The sequence below is a fragment of the Sciurus vulgaris genome (genome assembly GCF_902686455.1).
Source record: "Sciurus vulgaris genome assembly, chromosome: 2".
NCBI classification, from domain to species: Eukaryota; Metazoa; Chordata; class Mammalia; order Rodentia; family Sciuridae; genus Sciurus; species Sciurus vulgaris.
In genome coordinates this window covers 153624835-153646684 of record NC_136462.1, presented here as the reverse complement: position 1 = coordinate 153646684, position 21850 = coordinate 153624835, and the positions used below count along the sequence as shown (strand labels likewise).

General features: G+C 41.4%; 1 protein-coding gene across 1 annotated transcript in view; it reads right to left on the bottom strand.

Annotated features, from left to right (window-relative positions):
* The window catches only part of LOC306650833 (ninein-like protein), a 136084-nt gene that overhangs the window by 63669 nt on the left and 50565 nt on the right, over positions 1–21850 (bottom strand). The window contains 2 exon segments of the mRNA XM_079123159.1: positions 263–359; positions 7470–7660. Of these exon segments, the coding sequence (XP_078979285.1) occupies positions 263–359; positions 7470–7649 (277 nt within the window). The 5' untranslated portion in view covers positions 7650–7660.

Sequence of the window (21850 nt, the reverse complement as noted above, 5' to 3'; positions counted from 1 at the left end):
TAACACTCGACCTCTCCCTCTGCCACACCCATCACTCACTCAATATGATGAAGCCGTCTGCTGCAGGCACAGCACGTCATTAAATGACACTATTTTACAGACGAGGAAATGAAAGGAGAAAAGATCCAAATGTTTTGTCCAAGTCTATATAGTTTGGTAGTGACAGAAACTGGGGTTAGAATTTAGTTTACAGAACTGCTAGGTTATACTCAGACCACAAATAATGAAGAAAAACTAAAGCTGACATGAGGAAACCTCTTACCTGATTCCAGAGAACTACCTTCTTCATCCAAGGGGCCAACACCAACAGTTGATGACAGCACAGCCACAAAACCTTCCTTAAATTCCTCAAAGTTAACCTGTGTGAATTTAAGAAAAGAAAGGACAATGTTTCTTTAGACAGACCCATATTTAATGTGATAGTCTTTTTTGTACTTTTTCTCAGAAATATCTGATTATTGCCTTTTAGTTTGAGAACATTCATTTTACTTTTTCATATATGTACTACAGATTATTTACAATAAGAATATAATAAGAAGGCAACAATGTACTATAATCTCGCCACCAAATAAACACGTTTTATAAAAGCATAGCAACATAATTAGTGAACAGTAGCTAGATGCAGAGGTGTGTACTACATTCCTAGCTACTTAGGAGGCTGAGGCAGGATGATAAACTTGAGCCCAGGAGTTCAAGGCCAGCCTGGGCAACACAGTGAGACTTCGTCTCAAAAAATAAGAAAAATTTCTAAAAAAATAGAAAGAACATAGTGTATAAAAAAAAAAATATGGGGGCTGGGGAGATAGCTCAGTTGGTAGAGTGCTTGTCTTGTAAGCACAAGGCCCTGGGTTCGATCCCCAGCACCACAAAAAAAAAAAAAAAAAAAAAAAAAAAAAAAAAGAATCTGATGGTCATAAAACATTAGTACAGATAAAGCAAACATAAAGACCACCAGACCACCAAGCTCCTCAAAAGGCACCTACACACTGACACTGGATCTTTTCTCACTAAAAGATCCTCCTACTTTTCCTCCTACTCTGATTTTCTTTTTGCAGTGCTGGGGATTGAACCCAGGGTCTTGTGCTTGGGAAGCAAGCACTCTACCAACTGAGCTATATCCCCAGCCACCCCTACTCTGATTTTTATAGTGATAACTTCCTTGCTTTTCTATACATATCATTTGTGTGTACCCCTAAAAAGCATGTTTTAGTTTTGCCTCTCTTTTGAATTTGATTTAAATGGGAATCATATACATTCTTTTTGCTTTTATGGTTCAACATTACTTCTACAATATTCATTTAAGTTGCTGTGCATAGGTATACTTCATTTTCTCTGCTACGTAGTATTCTCCTGTGTACCATGCAACCATCAATTCACTACTCTACTAACAAACCTTTCCACTGATCCCAGTGTTTGACTATTAGAAACAAACCTGTTTTGAACAATGCTGCAAATGACCTTTGAGATTTCTTCACTGTGCACACTTAAGAACAGGAATCCTGGGTCACAGAATATACATTTATATATACCTTTGGTGAACTGAACCTTTGCTAATCTTCTTTACTTCAGTAACACTTTTTACCTAAAAATTCGTTTTCTCTTATATCAAAATCTTATATCAAAAAATTACCCCAGCTTTCTTTTTTTTTTTTTTGGGGGGGGGATGCGGGGATCGAACCCAGGGCCTTGTGCTTATAAGGCAAGCACTTTACTGACTGAGCTATCTCCCCAGTCCCCCAGCTTTCTTTTTGTCAGTGTTTATATGACATTTTTTCATCAAACTTTTAACTCCAATTATTTGTATCCTTGTTTCAGATTATCTCTCTTGTGAGCAGTGTTAGTTTGACTTTTTTTTTCTAGATTATATTTTAACTGAAATATTTAGTCTACTTATACTTAATGTAATTGCTGATATATATGGATTTTAATCACTACTTTATTTTGTACTTTCAGATTGATAGGCTTGCTTGTACTTTTCATTCTGTTCTTTAGATTATTGATGATATTTTACATTGATTTATGTTTATATATTTTAGGACTCCATTTTTCTCTTTATTAACTTAAAAGTTATACAGTCTATTTCCATTGTTTTACTGTTTATCTTGAATCCTGTAACATGTATTCTTCACATCTCAAAGTTCATTATTAATCAATACTTTTGCCATGTTCTATGATAATGGAAAGCATGTATAATGCTTAAACACTCCATTTACTACACTCCTGGTTTTGATACCTTTGTTACCATGTATTTTAGTTTTTTTTATAATTTAGACCCTCACAAAATATTAATTTTTATTTTACATAGTGGATGTTCATTTAGAATGACTACTTTTTCATTTCTTCTTGCATTTCTGACCTTGAATCTGAGGTAATTTTCCACCTACTTAAAATACATCCTTTAGAATTTCATTTTCCTTATATATATTGATGTCAAACTCTTTTAAGTTTGTCTGAGATGTTTTCATTTCACCTGCTATCATTTTTCTTAAAAGAATAACAATTTATAAGATATAATAATAATGTGTTCTTCTAGACTAGTGGAAATTATTCTGATGTCCACTTAAACAAAAAGGACCAATAAACTGTAATATAGTCATACAATAAAATGAAAAAAAAAACCAAGCCACTGATATACATAACAATGTGAAATTATCTCAGGGATATAATATTGAATAAAAGGAGATAAAGAGTATATATTGAGTATGTAGTGTATATTTCCATTTATGTAAAGTTCAGAAATAGGCAAAACAAACCTATAATATTAGTGCTAGGATTGTGGTTAACCTTTGGTGACAGAGGGACCAAAGGGCACATGAGTAGGCATGCAGGGGGCTGGTCACCCAGGTGTACTCAGTTTGGAATATTCATTGTGCTATACTTTTGCTATGTGCTCTTTTCTCTGTGCGTCAATGAAACCCATGCAGAAAGAAATCAATAGAAGAGTTATTAGGTCAAAAATAGCACCAGCAGATGTCAGAGCAGGTTAAGGGCCATTAGTCTAATTTCCAAATCTTGCAAAGAACTTGAAAGAGCGTATCTGTTGCTCCCATGATGACATGCTGCTACTTTCCCTATGAAGATAGTTATTTTTCTATCACCCCAACTGAAATGTGAGCTGGCTGCTTGCATACAGTAGCTGCTCAACAAATCCTATTGAATGTGCTTGCCTCTATGTTCTTTCCTTGCTAAGCAGAATTCCATTTCTCACATCTAGATGGATTTTTTTTCACCTTTACTCTTGGAAGACATTTGTGCTGAGAATGGTCCTTACATCAGCAGCACTTATTTTCTTTCAACACATTGGAGATACTGTACACTATATTCTTGCCTCCACTGTTACAGTGGAGAAGGCAGCTGTTAATCTAACTATGGCTCATTTTTAGGATATGTCTTTTCTCTGGATGCTTTTTAAAAATTGTTAAACTTTTCATTTTGAGATAATTATAGATTCAGATGCAGTTATAAGAAAAATAAAAAGGTCCCGTGTGTACCCACCTGTGACCACTTTTAACATGTCTATCTTTGTTTTCTTTCAGTATCACAACAGTATAGTCAGGTGAGTATTTCTTTTTATTTATACTGCTTGGCATACCCTGGGCTTTTGGAATCCCAAGCAGTACGCTTTATCATTCTAAACATTATCTGCTATTATCTCTTCATACAATGCTTCTCCCCTATTTACTCTTTTCCTCCTGGGTCTCTAATTCAAAGGATTCTGAACCTTATCACTTTAGCATCTCTTTGTTTTATCTATCTTCATGCTACATTCTGGATGATTAGACTTTTCAGTCTAATTTGGTTCCCTGTTTAGATTTGTTGTATCACTTCTTAGAGATCCCTCTTAGAAGTTCTATGGATCTTTTCAAATTCATTTTTTAAAACGTATCCTAATATGGTAACCATAATTGTTTGATATTTTGTGGTTCTGCTTCCATTGCTTCTTGTTTTTGTTGGTTCTTACTCAGCCTGTACTGTTAGTGTGCCTGGTGACCTCTGGTTGTAAGCTGGTCATTGTATTTGGCTATTATTTAGGACTAATTTCAGAGCTGAGCTGATGGTGTTTGCCAGATTCCCGACAGCGATCCCAATACAGGACAATCTTATTCTAAGTGAAAGGCCCGAGGATATGTAGACAGACTCCTGAGGGGACACAAGACTGGAACACGAAGAAGAACAAAAGCTGACTGACATGCAGTTCATCTTTGTCCAATGGGTGTTATCCATTAGGATTCTTCCTTAATTTGGGGGCTGGTTTCCCACATTCTCACCTTGGGTGAACTTGGTTTTGACATATTTCTCTTTTGAGTCTCCCAAGACCAATTTCACAGTTGCTTACTTATGATCAGAAAATATTCTGAGGGCAAATGGGGTTTTGTGTGCTGAGGTCACCTCTCTAGGTACTCAACTTATCATGGATTTTGGACTAGTAATTTCTTGCTAAGTTTGTTTTGCTCTTCACTGTCTTTGAGATTTTTGTTTTTATTATTTTGTTTAGCTTTTTAGTTGCCTCTGAGGAAGGTTGGCCAGAGTTTGCTAACTTGCCACCACCACTGAAATGGCTGACATTTCTTCATTTCTTTTTAGGGTTACATTAAATTTCATCATATGGATCTGCCAGAATTTATTTAATCAATCCCAAAGGCTATTTCCAATCTTGAATAATCTTGCATATATACATTCTCCATTAAGACAGAAATTGTATTTCTCCCAGCTCTGCATTCCTAACAGCTGGTATTGATTAGCACATTATTAGGTACTTGAAAAATACTTATATATACTGGTGTATAATAAAATGGCAATTTCACTTGATCTTATCAGGTTTACTTTGCATCTCTGATAAAATGACTATCAGGTGACTATCTTCCATCAGGCAGTAGTGGGATCTGATGTACCAGTTTGGTGCCATTTTAGACTGGTACCATTTGGACTATGTTTGTTCCCTCATGCCCTTCAACTTCATAGCTCTCAAAATGGAAAGAGCAACCGCATGCCATTCAGGTGTCTGCCCTAACAAGAAAACTCACCCATCTCCATATGATCTCTGGCTCATTCATTGCAAATGAAAGGGCTACACCTGTGATCTAGAGTCATGTTTGACTTTAAAATTACTTCCAGTAACATCACGTTAAGAATCATTTTTTAAAAAGAAGAATTCTCTCTGTCCAAATTTAAAATATTCAAGGTTAAGATCCTCTCCACTGGTATTAAAAAAAAAAACAAAAACAAAAAAAAAACCAAGATGACATAATATAAAACAAGCACGGAAATTCTTCATGGAAGTTGCAATAAGTTTACCTTTCTGGCGTGATAATGTTTCTTTAGCAAGATCTAGGATTTTAAAACAAACATTAGCAAAGTTAAGGAAAAAAAAAAACTTTGCTAATTCAAATATTACAATATTTATTTTTATAATTAGATTTATGTACTAATGACTAACATTTTACAGGGCCATATGCCAATTACTACAACAAAAATGGATATGTGGTATTTGAACTGAAAAGCTGAACCTTTCTCTTGGTAAAGCATTTACCTTGATTTCATTTAAGACTTCCTATTTGGATTTTGTTTTAAGAAATGGGAACACCTATCTGAATATTTATGACTAGGCACCTGCTTCCCTAAAATTTCTGATTTCTCTCAAACAAGGACTGCATGAGCTCTGCAAGGTCTGAGGATGAACCAGAGGAGCAATAAGAGAACAAAGAAATCATGAATCATGACCAACCACAGAGGAGAAAAATGCTGGGCGCCCCAAGAGTACCACCTAGGGAGGGTGGCACTCTTGAAATGTTACAAGAAGGAAGAGAGGATACCTTTGGGTCAATAACACTCAAATAGGCGTATCTATTTCTTAATTTATACAATATCTGACTTGCTTTGGAGTAACAGAGAGAATGGAGTTGGGACAGACAGAATGTCAAATGATGGACACACACAGCTCTGCGAGCAAGAATGTTATCACTCTCCCTATTGTGTATGTGTGCCTGATTTTCTTCCTAGCATCCTTCTCCACAAATATGTCAGGAGGCACCTCTAGGCCTCCTGAAAGGAATGATACCTCAGAGAAACTGCTTTCCAGGAGGCATGTGATACAGTCGAAGTCAGAAATTTCAAGTAACCCACACTGACTTTTTTCTTTGCTCATGTTCCAATACTGATCATTTTATTCCTGCTATAACCTGAGGTTTCTAAATCTTAAGCCAATTCTATGAAGAAAGGCTCAAGAATTATATGGCTGATTCAGTCAGCAGAGGCTGTCATCTGTATCAGCCCCAACCCAAATTCTTTTGGTTTTGGATTTTTCCAGTGTCCAAAAATACCAAGAAAACCAGATCAACTGGGTTTTTTTAAATTAAAAATTTTTGTGATCAATGGTTTATATCATTTAAATAACCAGTGCTGATATTTTACAAATGTGCCACTTGCTTAACTAGGTACCAAATATAACTTCTGGATGCTATCACAAGAGGGGCTACAACACTGACTATGAGAAACATATTTGATGTTTAAGTTTATTAAAAGAGAGAGAATAAAGAGTCAGAAAGGGTGTGGTTGGTTTTGCTGAGGTAATTCTTCACAAGGGAGCAATAGTACCATACTGCTGACAGAGCACAGGTTTCTGTGGGGATTTAGCAAGGCAGTGATTTACATGGACTCTTTCCAGGCCAGCAATGAGGGGTTTTTGGTTTTGATTTTGCTCAAGAGATGATTCAGAAAAGTTTGCAGACTGGATTTTCTTTTTCCATTTAAAATGAAAATAGTTTTATTGAATCCTGTGGGAAAACTGTTCTTTCATCAAAGATGACCAGTACCATAATTGGTACTGGGGTTTAAAAAAAAAATTTTTTTTTTAATCAGTAACACATCTAAGAAGTAGGAAGGGAGGTCCAGGGTACTTTTTAGTGTTTCTGATACTGAGAGCAGATTGTGGTCTACAATGTAGATCACCAGTCTAGGTGGCTCTGAATTTCCTAGAGTTCCCATTTCTATCTGGCCTACATGAAATTACAGGTACCTTGAACAGGGGTATTATTTGTTCTTTGCATTAGTAGTTTGATAAATTTTGAGTTGGCTTATTTTCTAAAACAATCTGCCCTTAAGATAGTTTCAAGTTATATCTGAATGATTTATCAGCTGAGTTGCTCCTAGATCCAATCTTGTGTGTTTGTAACCCATCACCAAACCTTTCTCCATTTTCCAGGACAAACCACTGAAATATTTTTCAGGCTAAATAAAGCACAAAAACCTCTGGAAGTTACTATGGTAGTTAAAAAAAAAAAAAAAAAAAATTAGTAGCCCTAAAGAATTTCCTAAAATGTACAATTGGCAGAAAAGGAAAACATCATTCCATTTGCTAATAACTTTCCTTTGATAAGTAATCTTTCCTCAACTTGTATTTACCAAATACCCATAACAGCCAACTACAGAATTCTGTGCTCTTCTCCATAAGAAGGGAATCTAATACCCACCCTGGCGAAGTGATTGCTTCCAAGAAGAGTCTGCAGGAGGACAGGCAGCTGCTTTTCCAGGTGAAGCTTATGGCACAGTTGGGTCAACTCCTCTCGGTCCAGAAATCCTGTCCCAGTAGTGTCACAGCTGTTGTAGACTTCCCTGAGCTGTGAGACATAGTGGTTCTCTTCTTCATCCATCCCATAGCAGGCTGGCCATACCAGAGGAAAATAAAAAGGTTAGGACAAATTTCTTGCTACCCCATATCTTTTCTACAGGGTTGGACAAACACAGGTCACAGACTTGGTGTGTGGGAATAGGCATCAGGAGTTGTGTTAGGGTCAAGTGGAGCTGGGAGGAACCAGCTCCACCTTTGTAAGAGAGGTCAGAAGCAGTTACCCAGAGTAAAAAGACCAGTGCTTTGGTCATCAGTCACAAGAAAAAGACTCTTTGTTGTATAAAAAAAAAAACTATTATAAAATAAACAGAAAACAGGAAATGCAGGGCTCTGTGGCATGTACCTGCAGTCTCAGCTCCTTGCAAAGCTGAGGCAAGACCATCACTTGAGCCCAGGAATTTGGGGCTAGCCTGGGCAACACAGTAAGTCTGTCTTGAAGAGAAAACAGAAGAGAGGATGGGAAGGGAAGGAAGAGGAGGAAAAGAAAGAGAAAAGAAGGTAAAGGAAAAAGAAAAAATGCTAAACACATCCAAAATTCTACCACCTAAAAAATTATTAGTATTTTGGCAAATGTACATTCCAATTTTCTGTGTACATACACTAATGTGGTTTTTCTTTACAAATACAAGGTCTTTCCCTTACAAATACAAGTATTTACTTACAAATACTAAAATTAGTAGTAAAGAACTTAACCAAATTTCATTAAAGTCCTTATAAGAGAACATGTATCCTGGTATTTATCCTAAAGAATTAAAGTCATCATGCTATAGTGATACATGCATACCCATGTGTGTTTATAATTCACAATAGCCAAACTATGGAACCATAAGTATTCACCAGTGGATGCAGGGATAAAGAAAATGTGATACATATACACAATGGAGTTTTATTTAGTCAAAAAGAAGAATGAAATCATGTCATTTGCAAATCAAGGGATGGAATTTGAGAACATTATGTTAAGCCAAAGTCAGAAGATCAAGGGTCCTGTGTTTTCTTTCATATGTGGAAGCTAGAGAGGAAAAAGTAAAAGGCCAGGGAGGAGAGAATATCATGAAAACCAAAGGGAGATCAGCAGAATTGAGGAAAGGGACCAGGAAGAGGAAGGAGGGGAGGAAAAGCGGAAATACTGGGTAGAATAATATTTACCAAACAATGTTGTTATACTATGTGCATGTACAAACATGCACCAAGTCCCACAATTATGTACAACTATAATACACCAATAGAAACCTGAAAAAAATATTGAGGAAGAATAAAAACTGTTTTAATAATACAGCTCATATAGTTACTGGTCACTTTACATACAGTAATTCATTTATGCTTTATAACAATTCTGTCAAGAAGAGCCTGCAACTTCTGGGGGAAACATATTTTTAAAAAGGATAAGAAATATTTATTTATACTAAAATGGTAAGATTCTTTTGTGGTATTATACACTTATAGTCCCTATTTTGAACTTTTTATGTTTCTTAAAAATTTTATATCAAGTAGAATACTTTTAAAAACCAGAAAAAAAAATGTTGCAAAAACATGAAAAACAGTAAGGTCCTAAAGATGTTAGGATGAACCATACAAAACCATCAAAGTTTTAACCATTTTGACCCACAAAAATGGCAATTTCATATGGTTCATCCATTAGGCACGAAAACTAAGGGAAAAATCTTTAAGAGGAAACATGAGGAAACAAAGTCAAACTCATTAATAATCAGATCATTCACAAATATGAAATGATGAAGCAACATCTCTTACTAGTAGGGCATAGCACAATAAATGCCAACTTAATAACTATATAATTTTAATATGCAGATGGTGTTTACCTGCCCGCACCCACAAAGGGCAGGGAGATCGGAGTCAGAACTGAATGAAGGACTGAAATATGTTCCGACTTAGCCCTCAATGGGAATTCTGCATGCTCAACATCTTAGTCGGAAAAACAATAAAACTAATGACATAAAAAAAAAAATCAACATTAAAGCCAGGCATGATGAGATACCCCTGTAATCCCAGCACTGAGGAAGCTGAGGCAGAAGGATGCTTGAGCTCAGGAATTTAAGATCAGCCTAGGCAACAGAATGAGACCTTGTCTCAAAAAATAGAAAAGTAGAATTTTCATCATATTTCACTGTGAACGCCTCCTCTGACCTCTTAAACACCTGTTGGTAAAAAGTATACAATTAGCCAGGTCCACACTGAAAATGTAGTAGGCAACTGACCCAGACCTGGAACTAAAGTAAACTAAGGAAGTAAACTGTAAAAATTAGTGCCTGGGAAAGGGAGAGAGTTCCCCTCCCCGTTCTGCCAGCTGTTTTTCAGGGAACCTAATTAGCACCATTCACTCCTTCCTTTCAGATTGTACAGGACTTTCCCTAGGATCTAACCACTTTCCTTTGAAGTATAAAGTGCCCCTATGAAGGCTCCAGGCCCAAGGCTAGAGATCTACCCCAGGCCTTGTAAGAGGAACCAGTCTGTAAACATGTTTCCTGCTTGAAAACACACACAATCATATATAGTGGTTTTTTGAAACCTTGTGCACAATTATGTATCATTTTAGACTACAAAATTTATGATACTAGGTAGCCCATAAATATTGTGAAAAACTGGTAAGGGGAGCTCAGCATTTGGAGTGCTGATCTCTGGGCCCTCCAGAGTAAAATAAAGTTTGTTTTCTCCCACTCTTGGAGTGCTGATCGCCACTTCTTGCCTGATTATCACAACACGAATACATAAACCAGTTCATGATCTCAGCTCTCATGCAGTGTGGAATGGTAACGAACCTGTTCAACAATCTCTGTGGGTACACCTTGCTTGCTAACCAAATTATTCATTACTTTGTCAAATAGGATTACACAGATATTAGGAAATGGCAAAGAGGAGGAACACCTGTAACTGTTTCAGCCCACTACAAGAAGCATCCAGAATGAAAATGGACAGAAAAACATCAACAATCATAAGAAAGCAAACTGAATTTTCCCAAGTCAACAAACTTGTCTTTCAAACTATGTCTTCCTCCCTGAGACATTCTACCCTTTGGTAGACAAAAACTTTTCAGCGTGAACTACATAAAACTGTTTATATTTGTAAGTAAACTGACAGGAGAACACACAGTAAGAAAGACAAGTGGCACAATTCAGAATCTGAAAGGCAGGGAATGAGAACATGGGGTGCAGAGAGACTGGAAGGAGCTGACCCCAGGCAAAGCTAAACATAGTAATACTTCTTCAGTGCTCCCCACCTGGTGTCTTCATGAATGGTGGACAAATCCTGTTTTGAAATCTCCTCCATTTTCCCCTACTTCCTATTTAATTGTAATCAATTCACACAATTAGAAGTATGCACAATAAAAACAATCAAAACAACAAAAAACCCTGTCTTTCTACCCCAACCCTGCTTCCTAGGGAAACCACTGCTTGGGCATAGGCTTTGCTACTATTTCCAAGCCTCTAATATATAAGGCCAGTCATGCATTTGTGCATACATAACACACATAGTACATTGTTTTCACATGACAAAGGACATATTATTTTGCAACTTGTTCTTTTAACTGAAGATCTCAGAGATCTTTCCATGTCTTCTTCATTTTAAAAAAATGCCATACATGTGGCTGGGGTTGTGGTTCAGAGGCAGAGCACTTGCCTAGCAAGTGTGAAGCACTGGGTTCAATTCTCAACACCACATATAAATAAATTTAAAAAAAATAAAAGGTCCATCAACAACTAAAAAAAAAAAATTAAAAATGCCATACATGATCTTGTATGTATGGGTGACACATAATATATCTAAATATTCTCTTAGTGGAAGATATGAGACCAAACCAGGTTTTGTCTTACAAAATCATGGGCAATAAACATCCCCATTCATTCCTCCCTATTCCTCCTGTGAGCCCTGAAAGGGGTGAACCAACTGCAATTCCAACTAACCCACCCCAGGAGGGACAGGTGGGTTTGAAGAAGCATTAGATGGCTGCACTGTTTTCCAAAAATCAGGGGGTAATGAAAATAGAAGTCTCCCAGCTGTGGGCAATGGGGGTGTGGGGGTGGGGGTGATCTTAGCTCTCAGTTGTCCTTGTATCACAGCTTTTTATATACATGGAAAACAACACAAAATGAGGATCCAAAGTTCTTGCTGAGGTGCAGCTCTTTTTCTAAACAGAGAAGAGAGTATCCAACTGTAGCCTGAGGGGTCCCAGATGCCCACAGAATGGCAGACTTTATATGGCAAGGCCCAGCCCCCAGCATCACACACCCTTCATGGGGCAAGGAGAGACAGAAAGAAAGAAATAACCTGAAAGATTGGGACTGCAGGCCACAAGACTTGACAAGAAGAGCAGCTCCTTCCTTATCACCCACAGTGGCTGGGGCATCCCCTACCTCACTTCCTCCTAGGACCACAGGTTCATTTTTTTTTTTTTTTTTTTTTCAGTGCTGGGGATCGAACCCAGGGCCTTGTGCTTGCAAGGCAAGCACTCTACCAACTATATATATATAAATATATATATATATATATATATTTTTTTTTTTTTTTTGGTACTGGGGATTAAACCTATGGGTACTTTACCACTGAGCTACATCCCCAGTCCTTTTAATTTATTATTCTGAGACAGGGTCTTACTAAGTTATTAGGGCCTCACTAAGTTGCTGAGGCTAGCCTCAAACTTTAAGTCCTCCTGTCTCAGCCTCCCAAGTCACTGAGTGCCCAGCCAAATTCACATTTTTAAGGTTGAACTGAGATTTCCAAGAGACAGACGTTTTAATTGCTGTATGAGCAGAAATACATGACCACTGGAAGGTCAGGCAGCAGGGCTGGTGCTTGGGAAGAATGGTACAACCTTGGGCTATAGCAGTGTGTGCAGCACAATGCTGAGCACACCCAAAGGGGACCGATGGAGCACTGCAGACACAGACCTTGCTAAACAAACATGGTCATGCTCAAAAAACAGGGCCTCCCATCCCCCAGCAGGAGGCTGAATAGCAGGGGCACAGGTGCAGGTCAGTAGAACTCACAGGTCACCTCTGGTCCAGGCAGGCACCGACATTGTGGCAGCCCCCACCCTTGAACCAGTGGGTTAAGATACTCTATAAGCATTTGTTTTTATCTGAGCTGGGGATGGAGACCAAGGTATCACTATGTGAGGCAAGTGCTCTACACTGAGCTGCACCCCAGCACCCAGCTCCTCTATGAGCATCTGAAAACCCTTTCTGGGAAGAGTTTTCACTAAGAGGGGAACATGTTGGTAAGTGCAGTAGGGCTCTAAGGCGTGGTAGGAAAAAAAAAAAAAAAAAGAAAGAAAGAAATGCAAAACAGTACCTAAAACCCCAGGCAGCCAGGATGCCATCTGCTATGTTTAAATGTGTCCCATTCAATGGGCATGATCTTAGTCCCCAGTGTGGTGGAATTAAGAGATGGGGTCGTGAAGGGAGTGATTAAGCCATGAAGCCTCATGAACAGATTAGTGCCTAAAAAAAGCAATGGCGGAAACCAGCTCAGGCCCTTTTGCCCTCAGGCCTTCTTCCATGTGAGGACACAAGCTCCTTACCTCCAGAGGAAGCAGCAACAAGGTGCCACTTGGAAGCAAATAACAGCCCTCACTAGACACCAAACCTGGCAGTGTTGTGATCTTGGGACTTCGGTCTTCAGAACTGTTATTTATAAAAGTCCCAGTCTTTGAAACTGTGTTATAGTAGTACAAATAGACTAAGATAACCATCTAAGGAACACAGTCCTGGGAGGAGGAGTTCCTGGACCAGGAAGGTATGATCACCATGGTTCTCATCCTCCCATAGCCACCCTGACCTTTTGCCCACAAGGCAGATGAGTACCTGGGAAAGGCCCTCGGCAGCACCCCTTCTCAGAGTCTACAATGGTGCAGAAAATTTAATGTAACAATCTTCAGACTTCTCAAATGTCAGAAATGTTTGGATTTACATTTTTATGCCTGAGGTTTGGATTTATATTTTTACAAACCTGCTCAAGCAACCACAATACATGATTCTGTAACAGCAATACATAAGCAAGGTCACTGGCACAATGGAGTCCTTGAAACTCGAGGCTGCTGCTCCCAGAACAATAGGAAAAGGTCTAGGCTGGAGCAGAGGACAAGCCATGAGGGTAGGGAGACACATAAGTTTGAGATTCTTTCCAGAGGAAAGATCTCACAATCTGAGACCCAGAAAATGTGCGGGTGCACAGGACAAGCTGAGCATTGGGACACACCTGCCTGAACTCCAGACCCTGAACTCCAGACCCTGTAATGCAGAATGAAGGAATGGGGGCTGGAGGTGAAAGACATTGTGGCAGCCCCCACACTGGAAAGACTCTGCACCAGCAATGAAGCACCAGTCGTCATAGTGAACCCATCCACCTACCCAACTGAGAAGGGAAACTTCCAATCTGCCCCACTGTCCCTGTGAGCTGCTAATGTGGAGTGGAGGGTGGGGTTACACCCTGCCTTGCTCAATTTCACAAGGCTGAGTGAATGACCATTCATCATTTCCCCTCCTTTCCCATCCTTTTCTTTGTCCCTATGAATCTAAATCTTGCCCTTGCCAGGCATAAGGAAGCAGATGAACCAGGTACAGTAGGTCTATAAGTCACTCTAAAAGATCTTTTTTGATCACAATTTGCTAGGACAGTTCCTAACCCACATCCTAGACAACCTCCAGCTGGGTTTTCAAAATGATGGACAGGAGGTGATACTGTCTCTATTCATACACACTCTACAGACTCAGCCCTCTCCTCATCTTGGGACTGGGTTTGGGGATGTCTTTCTCCAGTGTCTCAAATACCCATGACATACCTTAGTGGTTGAGACAGTTGGAAATGTGGGCAAGGAAAGCATGGGAAAACCCCAAGGCTCGAAAGGCAGACTTCTTTCATCTGGAAACATAGTCATGGAGCCTTGCCACTACAAGGGGCTGTCCCAGATTGAGGAGTCCCAAATATGGCTCAGGTGACAGGTTTTGTCTAGTGACAAACTCTAAACACCATGGAACTGTAGCTCTCAGAAGTGGTGGAAAAGTTCCAAATGGGAAGCCCAGAATTCCAAAGCTCACATATACTCCATCTGCCAATGATGCCAGTTGGAGAGAACACACAGGAGAGCAGAGGAGAGTAAAGATGAGGTTTAACATAAGCCCCACAGGTGTACACATAGAGAAAAACTATAATATCCACAGAGAGACAATGGAAAGTCATTATACTCATGAAACAAAACAGACGGCTGGACAACAGGCATGATTAGAGACCAAGGGAAGATTCTTATGTGTTAACATATTGCTGTTGCCATAAAAAATTAAATGGCAGAATTAGAAGGTAAGTACAAGGAAATCTTCCGTTAAGTAGAAACAATGAGCAAATAAAAAATTTTTAAAAATGACGACATTAAAAATTGTCTTCTTATAACAATCAAAATATTATGATACTAGCATAAAGACAGGCACACAGACCAACAGAGCCCAGACAAAAACCCTCTCATATGGTCAAAAGATCTTCAACAAGAGTGTGAAAACCACACAGTAAGGAAAGGACTGTCTCCTTTTCAACAAATATTGTAGAGAAAACTGGATCCACACACACAAAATAATCAGATTTAACCCTTATCTTATAACACATTAAAAAATTAACTCAAAATGGATCCAAGACTTAAAGTAATAACTAAAACTACAAAACTCCTAGAAGAAAAAAAGAGGAAAGGATTCATGATGTTGGATTTGGTGATGATTTCTTATATATAACACTGAAAGCATGGGCAACAAGAGCAAAAATGGACAAAAGGAATAATATCAAACTTCAGAATCTGCACAGTGAGGCTCTATGGAATTAGAGAAAATATTTGCACATCACATATCTGGTAAGGGGTTAACAAACAAACACACAACTCCTACAACTGAAGAAAAAAACAAATATTCCAGTTATTAAAATGTGGAAAAGACTTAAATAGACTTTTCTCCAAAGAAGATATAAAAATGACCTAGGAACATATGAAAAAAAAGGCCCTCGACAACTCTATTAGAGAAGTATACATTAAAATTGTAATACAAAGCTGATCTCCCGCCCCTTCCATTGCACCACAACCTAACTTGCCAGTCTGAAAGCTGCTCTGCCCGCCCCTTACATTGCAGGAATTTCCGGCCTACACTACAGCCATTTCCTGCTTCCCACATTACATCCTAGCTTGTCAGTCTGAACATCCTAACTAGCTATTGGTTCATCAATCAGCTTGCAAGTATTCTCCTCCGCTATTGGTTCCTTCCAGCCCGGAAGATTCCAATATCTGGGAGAAGTGTTCATGCCATCTTTCTCTTTCCCTTCTTTCCAACCCTGGAGTGGACACGCTAGTCGTCTGCATAATAAAATATTTGCATGAGGTCCTGTGTCCGTTGTGGATTTCTGGGTGCTATTGTTGGACCGTAACTCAGACCGGGTGTATGGAGCGTCAGCTCCATCTGATTTAAGAGCCGGAGCCACTGTGGGTCCCGAGCTGAGCTGCATTTTTCCTTACATCTGGTGCCGTGACTCGGATGGGTCCTTCTGCTGCCCCTTAGGCAAGTGGAAACCCATCTGCCGCCCCAGTGACCCACAGACACAGTCTCACCTTCCATTCACCAGGACGCCCAGCTTTCTGCATGCTACACTGGACTTCAAATTGGTGAGTTCCCTTAGGCAGGTCCCCCTAGACTGACTGAAACACACCTCTGCTGACCTGAGAAGCGATCGTCGCGTGTCCGGGGCTTTCAAGGCTGCTGAGGTGTGGGGGTACCCCCAGCCACGACTTTCATAGTTATGGCTGGTCCCCATAGTTGGTCTTACCTGCCGGGTGGATTCCTGATTTTATGGTGGAGATTCTCTCTCAGGGTTGAGGCTCATCTCGCACTCAAAAACCCTGATCAGGTCCTCAAACTCTCATGGCTCTTGCCCGGTAGGCACTGGTGCTGTGACGACCACACCTTTGCACTACCTTCTCGCAGTTACCTAACCCGTGTTTGTGGGACGCCTCGAGCACTGACTTAGGTGTTTCTCAGTCTTCACCATGGGATCCAGGACCTCCACCCCGGCAAACTCGCCCTTGGGATGTTTATTAGACAATCTCCAGCACCTCCACCTGTTCCTTGAATTAGAGCCAACCTGTCCTTTAGATAGTAAATCAGAATGGTCTATTTGTGACATCCTAGATCCCAGCATTATACTAGGTATAGTTATGTGTACAATTATACTGGGTATAATTAAGTATATATGTGGGTGAGCTGGTGAACGGAAAGAGACTTTTTTGAGTTTTTCCTTTCTTTCGTGCTAAACCCAATCTTTGCTCTCCTCAAAAACCTGAACACATTCTCTTGGCTTCTCCTCCCCCCTTTTTTAAATTTTTTTTGCGGTGCTGGGGATTGAACCCAGGGCCTATGTGCTTGAGAGGCAAGCACTCTACCAACTGAGCTATATCCCCAGCCCTCTCCTCCCCCTTTTAACCCCTCCTTCTCCTCTGACTTTGATCCGGCTGATGAACCACCTCCTTACAGGTCTTCTGTTGCAGAAACCCCTATTCATTCCTCTCCTTTGCCTCATTCCGTTTCTGCTTCTGCTCCTCCACTCAGCCCATCAAGTCCTCCCACCACGTGGTCTCGGGCATATGTTTTAGCCCCTTTACGGGAGGTGGCTGGTGCAGAGGGAGTACTCAGAGTCCATGTTCCTTTCTCACTGTCTGATCTTTCCCAAATAGAGAAGCGGCTAGGCTCCTTCACCTCCAACCCTGCAAACTTCATTAAGAAAGTTCAGTACCTTACCCAGTCTTATAACCTTACCTGGCATGACATTTACATGATCATATCCAACACCCTAACCCCTGAGGAGCGCAGGAGAGTCTGGGAACAGGCGTGCAATTATGCAGATGAGATTCATCAATCGACCCCAATCCACCCCATTGGGGCTGAAGCAGTACCAGATAGGGAGCCCCAATGGGACTATAAGATGGGGACTGGGTGTCTGCGGCGGGATGAGTTGCAAACCTGCGTCCTTGCAGGTCTCTGTAAAGCCGCCATTAAACCCATTAACTATGATAAACTTCAGGCAGCAATACAGGACAGAACTGAAAACCCATGAGCATTTCTAAGTCGCCTCACAGAGGCTATGCTCATGTATACTAACCAGGATCCTGAAACTCTGGAGGGAAGGCAACTACTTATGACTTATTATTTTTCCCAAAGTTACCCTGACATAAAGGCTAAATTGAGGCGGTTGGATAGGGGGCCCCTTACCCCACAGCCAGAGGTTCTAGCAGTGGCATTCAAGGTTTATAAAGGAAGGGAAGGAAAAAACAAAAATTAAAATACCAAATGCTGTCCAAAGCCTTTCAGCCAGCTAGACCTGCCCAACTGTCCACCGCTAGGGGTGCCCAAGCTCCCAGAAGACCTCCAAGCTCATGCCTCAAGTGCAGGCAAGAGGGCCACTGGGCACGAGCCTGCCCCAACCCCTGGCAGCCCCCAAGTCCTTGTCCAAGATGCCACCAACTGGGACATTGGGCAATGGATTGCCCTGGTACTCAGAGAAGTGCCAGGTCATCCTTGCCCCCTCCCTCCAGTGACTTACTGGGATTGGCAATGGATGACTGAAGGGGCCCGGGACTTCTGCACCTGATGACCATCACCGCTCAGGAGCCCCGGGTGACCCTTACGGTGGCAGGCAGACAGATCCCTTTCCTTATAGACACTGGAGCCACCTTCTCAGTGCTGCAGGAGTTTTGAGGACCCACTTCCCCTGCCAAATCCTCTATTGTCGGGGTAGAGGGAAAACCATATAACCCCCTACAAAACCCTCCATTAAGTTGCCATATAGGACAAATTGGCTTTACTTGTTGCTTTTTGATAATTCCTTCATGTCCCATTCCCCTTCTGGGAAGGGACATACTAACCAAATTGGGTGCCTCTATTTCCTTCTCACCCACCATGTGCCTCAACCAAGACTCCTCTACTATTCCTCTCCTTATGACTCTGCAGGAATATACAGAGTCCTCATATCCCCTTCCTCCCTCCCTGGTTGACCCCAAGGTCTGGAACACCCATACACCCTCTACAGCCAAATGCTCACCTGTACTCATTCATCTAAAGGACCCAACATCCTACCTAGCCCAGGCCCAATATCCCCTTCCCCAAGGGAGCCTTGTAGGACCTTCAACCAATCATCCAGGATTTAAGGCAGAAAGGCTTCCTACGCCCCGCCAACTCACCTTATAACACTCCCATCCTGGCCGTTAGGAAGCCTAATGGATCTTACCATTTAGTGCAAGACCTCCACATCACTAACTCAGCAGTGGTCCCCATCTTTCCCATTGTGTCCAATCCTTACAGCCTGCTTTCCTCTATCCCTTCTTCCACCACATACTTTTCAGTGCTAGATTTGAAAGATGCGTTTTTTACTGTCCCACTTCACCCTGATTCACAGGATCTCTTTGCTTTTGCTTGGACTGACCCTTTCACTCCAGTTTCTTTTCAGCTGACCTGGACATTTCTCCCACAGGGATTCCAAGACAGTCCTCATCTCTTTGGCCAAACGCTATCTCAGGATCTTGCCTCTCTCACATTCATTTCCTCTTTTCTCTTACAGTATGTTGATGATCTTCTTCTATGTAGTCCCTGTCTTGAGGACTCCCAAAGAGACAGAGTTAAGCTTTTAAATTTTCTGGCTGACAGGGGTTACAGGGTCTCTCCAGCAAAGGTGCAACTTTCCCAGCCTCAGGTCATTTACTTAGGAGTTAGTCTCTCACCTGGATTTAAGGCCATCACTGTAGAGAGAAAAGCATTGCTGCAGGACATGCTCACTCCATCCATCAAGGAAGAAATCCTTTCCTTTTTGGGGTTAGCAGGATATTTACAATCCTGGATCCCTAATTTTTTCATCCTGGCAGCTCCCTTATATGAGGCTTCAAAGGGTACTCCCACTGAACCTCTCCTCAACACAGTGAAAGCCGCTTTCCAGACCTTAAGGAAAGTCCTTCTTCAAGCCCCAGCCCTACACCTCCATGACTTAACCAGACCATTCTACCTGTTTGTCTCTGAGAAAAGTGGATTTGCCCTGGGGGTCTTAGGACACATGTTTGGTCCCACCTTTGGACCAATAGCACACCTGTCAAAGAGGTTAGACCCCACCATAAGAGGCTGGGTGCCATGTCTTAGAGTATCAGCTGCAGCATTTCTCTTGATCCAGGAATCAAAGAAACTTTCCTTTGGGGCTCCCAATGAAGCGCTCTCATCTCATCATCTATCCAAGCTTCTTACTTATAAGGGTCTGCAAACTCTACCACCCTGTCAGGTGTTAGCCTTGCAAACTGCTCTTATTGAGGACTCTTCCATTTCCTTTAAGACATGCTCTCCTTTAAATCCAGACACTCTCTTACCCCTGCCTTCTGACATACATGCTTCAGCAACCCATAGCTGCCTTGAGACCCTGGAGAAGTTACTCCCCTGCCCCTCCAATGTCCAGGAAGGGGCTCTACACAACACTACTTTCATATGGTTCACTGATGGAAGCTCTTTTCTCCGTGAAGGGATCCGACGAGCTGGATATGCCATTGTTTCTCTTGAAAAGGTGGTAGAGTCAGGACCGCTACCCAACACCACCACCAACCAACGGGCAGAACTAATTGCCCTTACCTGCGCATTCACCCTTGCAAAGGGAGAATCCCTCATAATCTACACTGACTCCAAATATTTTTCACATTATCCTCTCCCATGGTGCTATTTGGAAAGAGAGAGACCTTCTTACTACAAAAGGAAACTTCATCCCCAACTCTAGTTACATTCTAAACCTCCTTGAGGCTGTTCACCTCCCAGCAACTATAGGCCTTGTACATTGCAGAGCCCATCAGACAGATCATTCATTCATCTCTTCAGGCAATAGCAAGGCAGATGAGGAGGCTAAAAGGGCTTCCCTGTTGTCCATGCCAGCCGCCATTATGGCTCTCCATGATCCCTTACCTCCACCACCCCCAACAGGGAAATACTTTCCTACCTCCATCGTCTGTTTCACCCCAACCTTTCTTCACCCTTACAATTTGCTAAGACTCATCTGCAACTGTCCTCCTCTAACATCTCATTTCTGAAGGAACTCTCCTCCACATGTGAAGTTTGCCTGCGAACAAATCCTACAGCTGTCAGACCCCCCCACTTTTCCGATTCACCAAGCCCATGGCACCATTCCAGGGGTAGACTTGCAACTTGACTTCACTCACATGCCCACAGTAAGAAGGTCTAAATACCTATTGGTTATGATAGACACCTTCTCGGGATGGGTTGAAGCCATCCCCACCTCCAACAAAAGGGCAATAACTGTCTCCACCTTTATCCTTCATGAAATCATTCCTCGCTTTGGAGTGCCTGCTTCCTTCCAGTCAGATAATGGACCTGAATTCATTTCCCAAGTTACCCAACAACTTGCCAAGACCCTTGGGGTCCCTTGGCATTTCCACATTCCCTTTCACCCAAAGTCATTAGGCAAAGTAGAAAGAGCAAACAGAACTTTTAAAAACGTCTTAACCAAGCTCTCTTTAGAACTTCACCTTGATTGGGTTAAACTCCTGCCCTTGCTCTTCTGCGTCTTCGCTCACTCCCAAAGAAACCAGCTAATATTTCCCCTTTCGAGCTAATGTACGGTCGTCCCATCCTGCCCCCTGGGATAATGCCTCTTCCTTCCCTTCTTCCTTCTCAGATATCCATTTCTCTCCTGGATCACATTCGAGCATTTCTATGGAGTTATGCTGACTACACCCTGCCTAAACCTTTATCTGGCCTCCGTGCCCAACCTCTTCAAATAGGAAACCAAGTTCTTATCTCTCCTCCTCAGAAGGCTACAGTCCCTCTGTCTCCCAAGTGGCAGGGACCCCATACGGTGATCCTGGCCACACCTACAGCTGTCAAGGTACACGATCTACCAGGATGGCTGCACATTTCTTGGGTTAAGCTCTATTCTCGATCCACTAACCCCTCTCCAGCTCCTAATCCACAGGCTTCTTCCAAATAGATACTCGGCCACTCCTGTGGGACCCCTCCCATCTCAGACTGAAGGCCATCAAGCCCTCCACCCTTTCTCCCATTCCAGAGACTGGGGACCAGACAACTGAGACACCAGACAACCACGTCCAAGTATGAGGACTGGACCCCTGTTGTTATTTTCCTAACCACTGGATTCTTTTTCCCAATAGAATGCCAGCCAGGAAAAAAAAAAAAGGGGGGGGACCCCCTG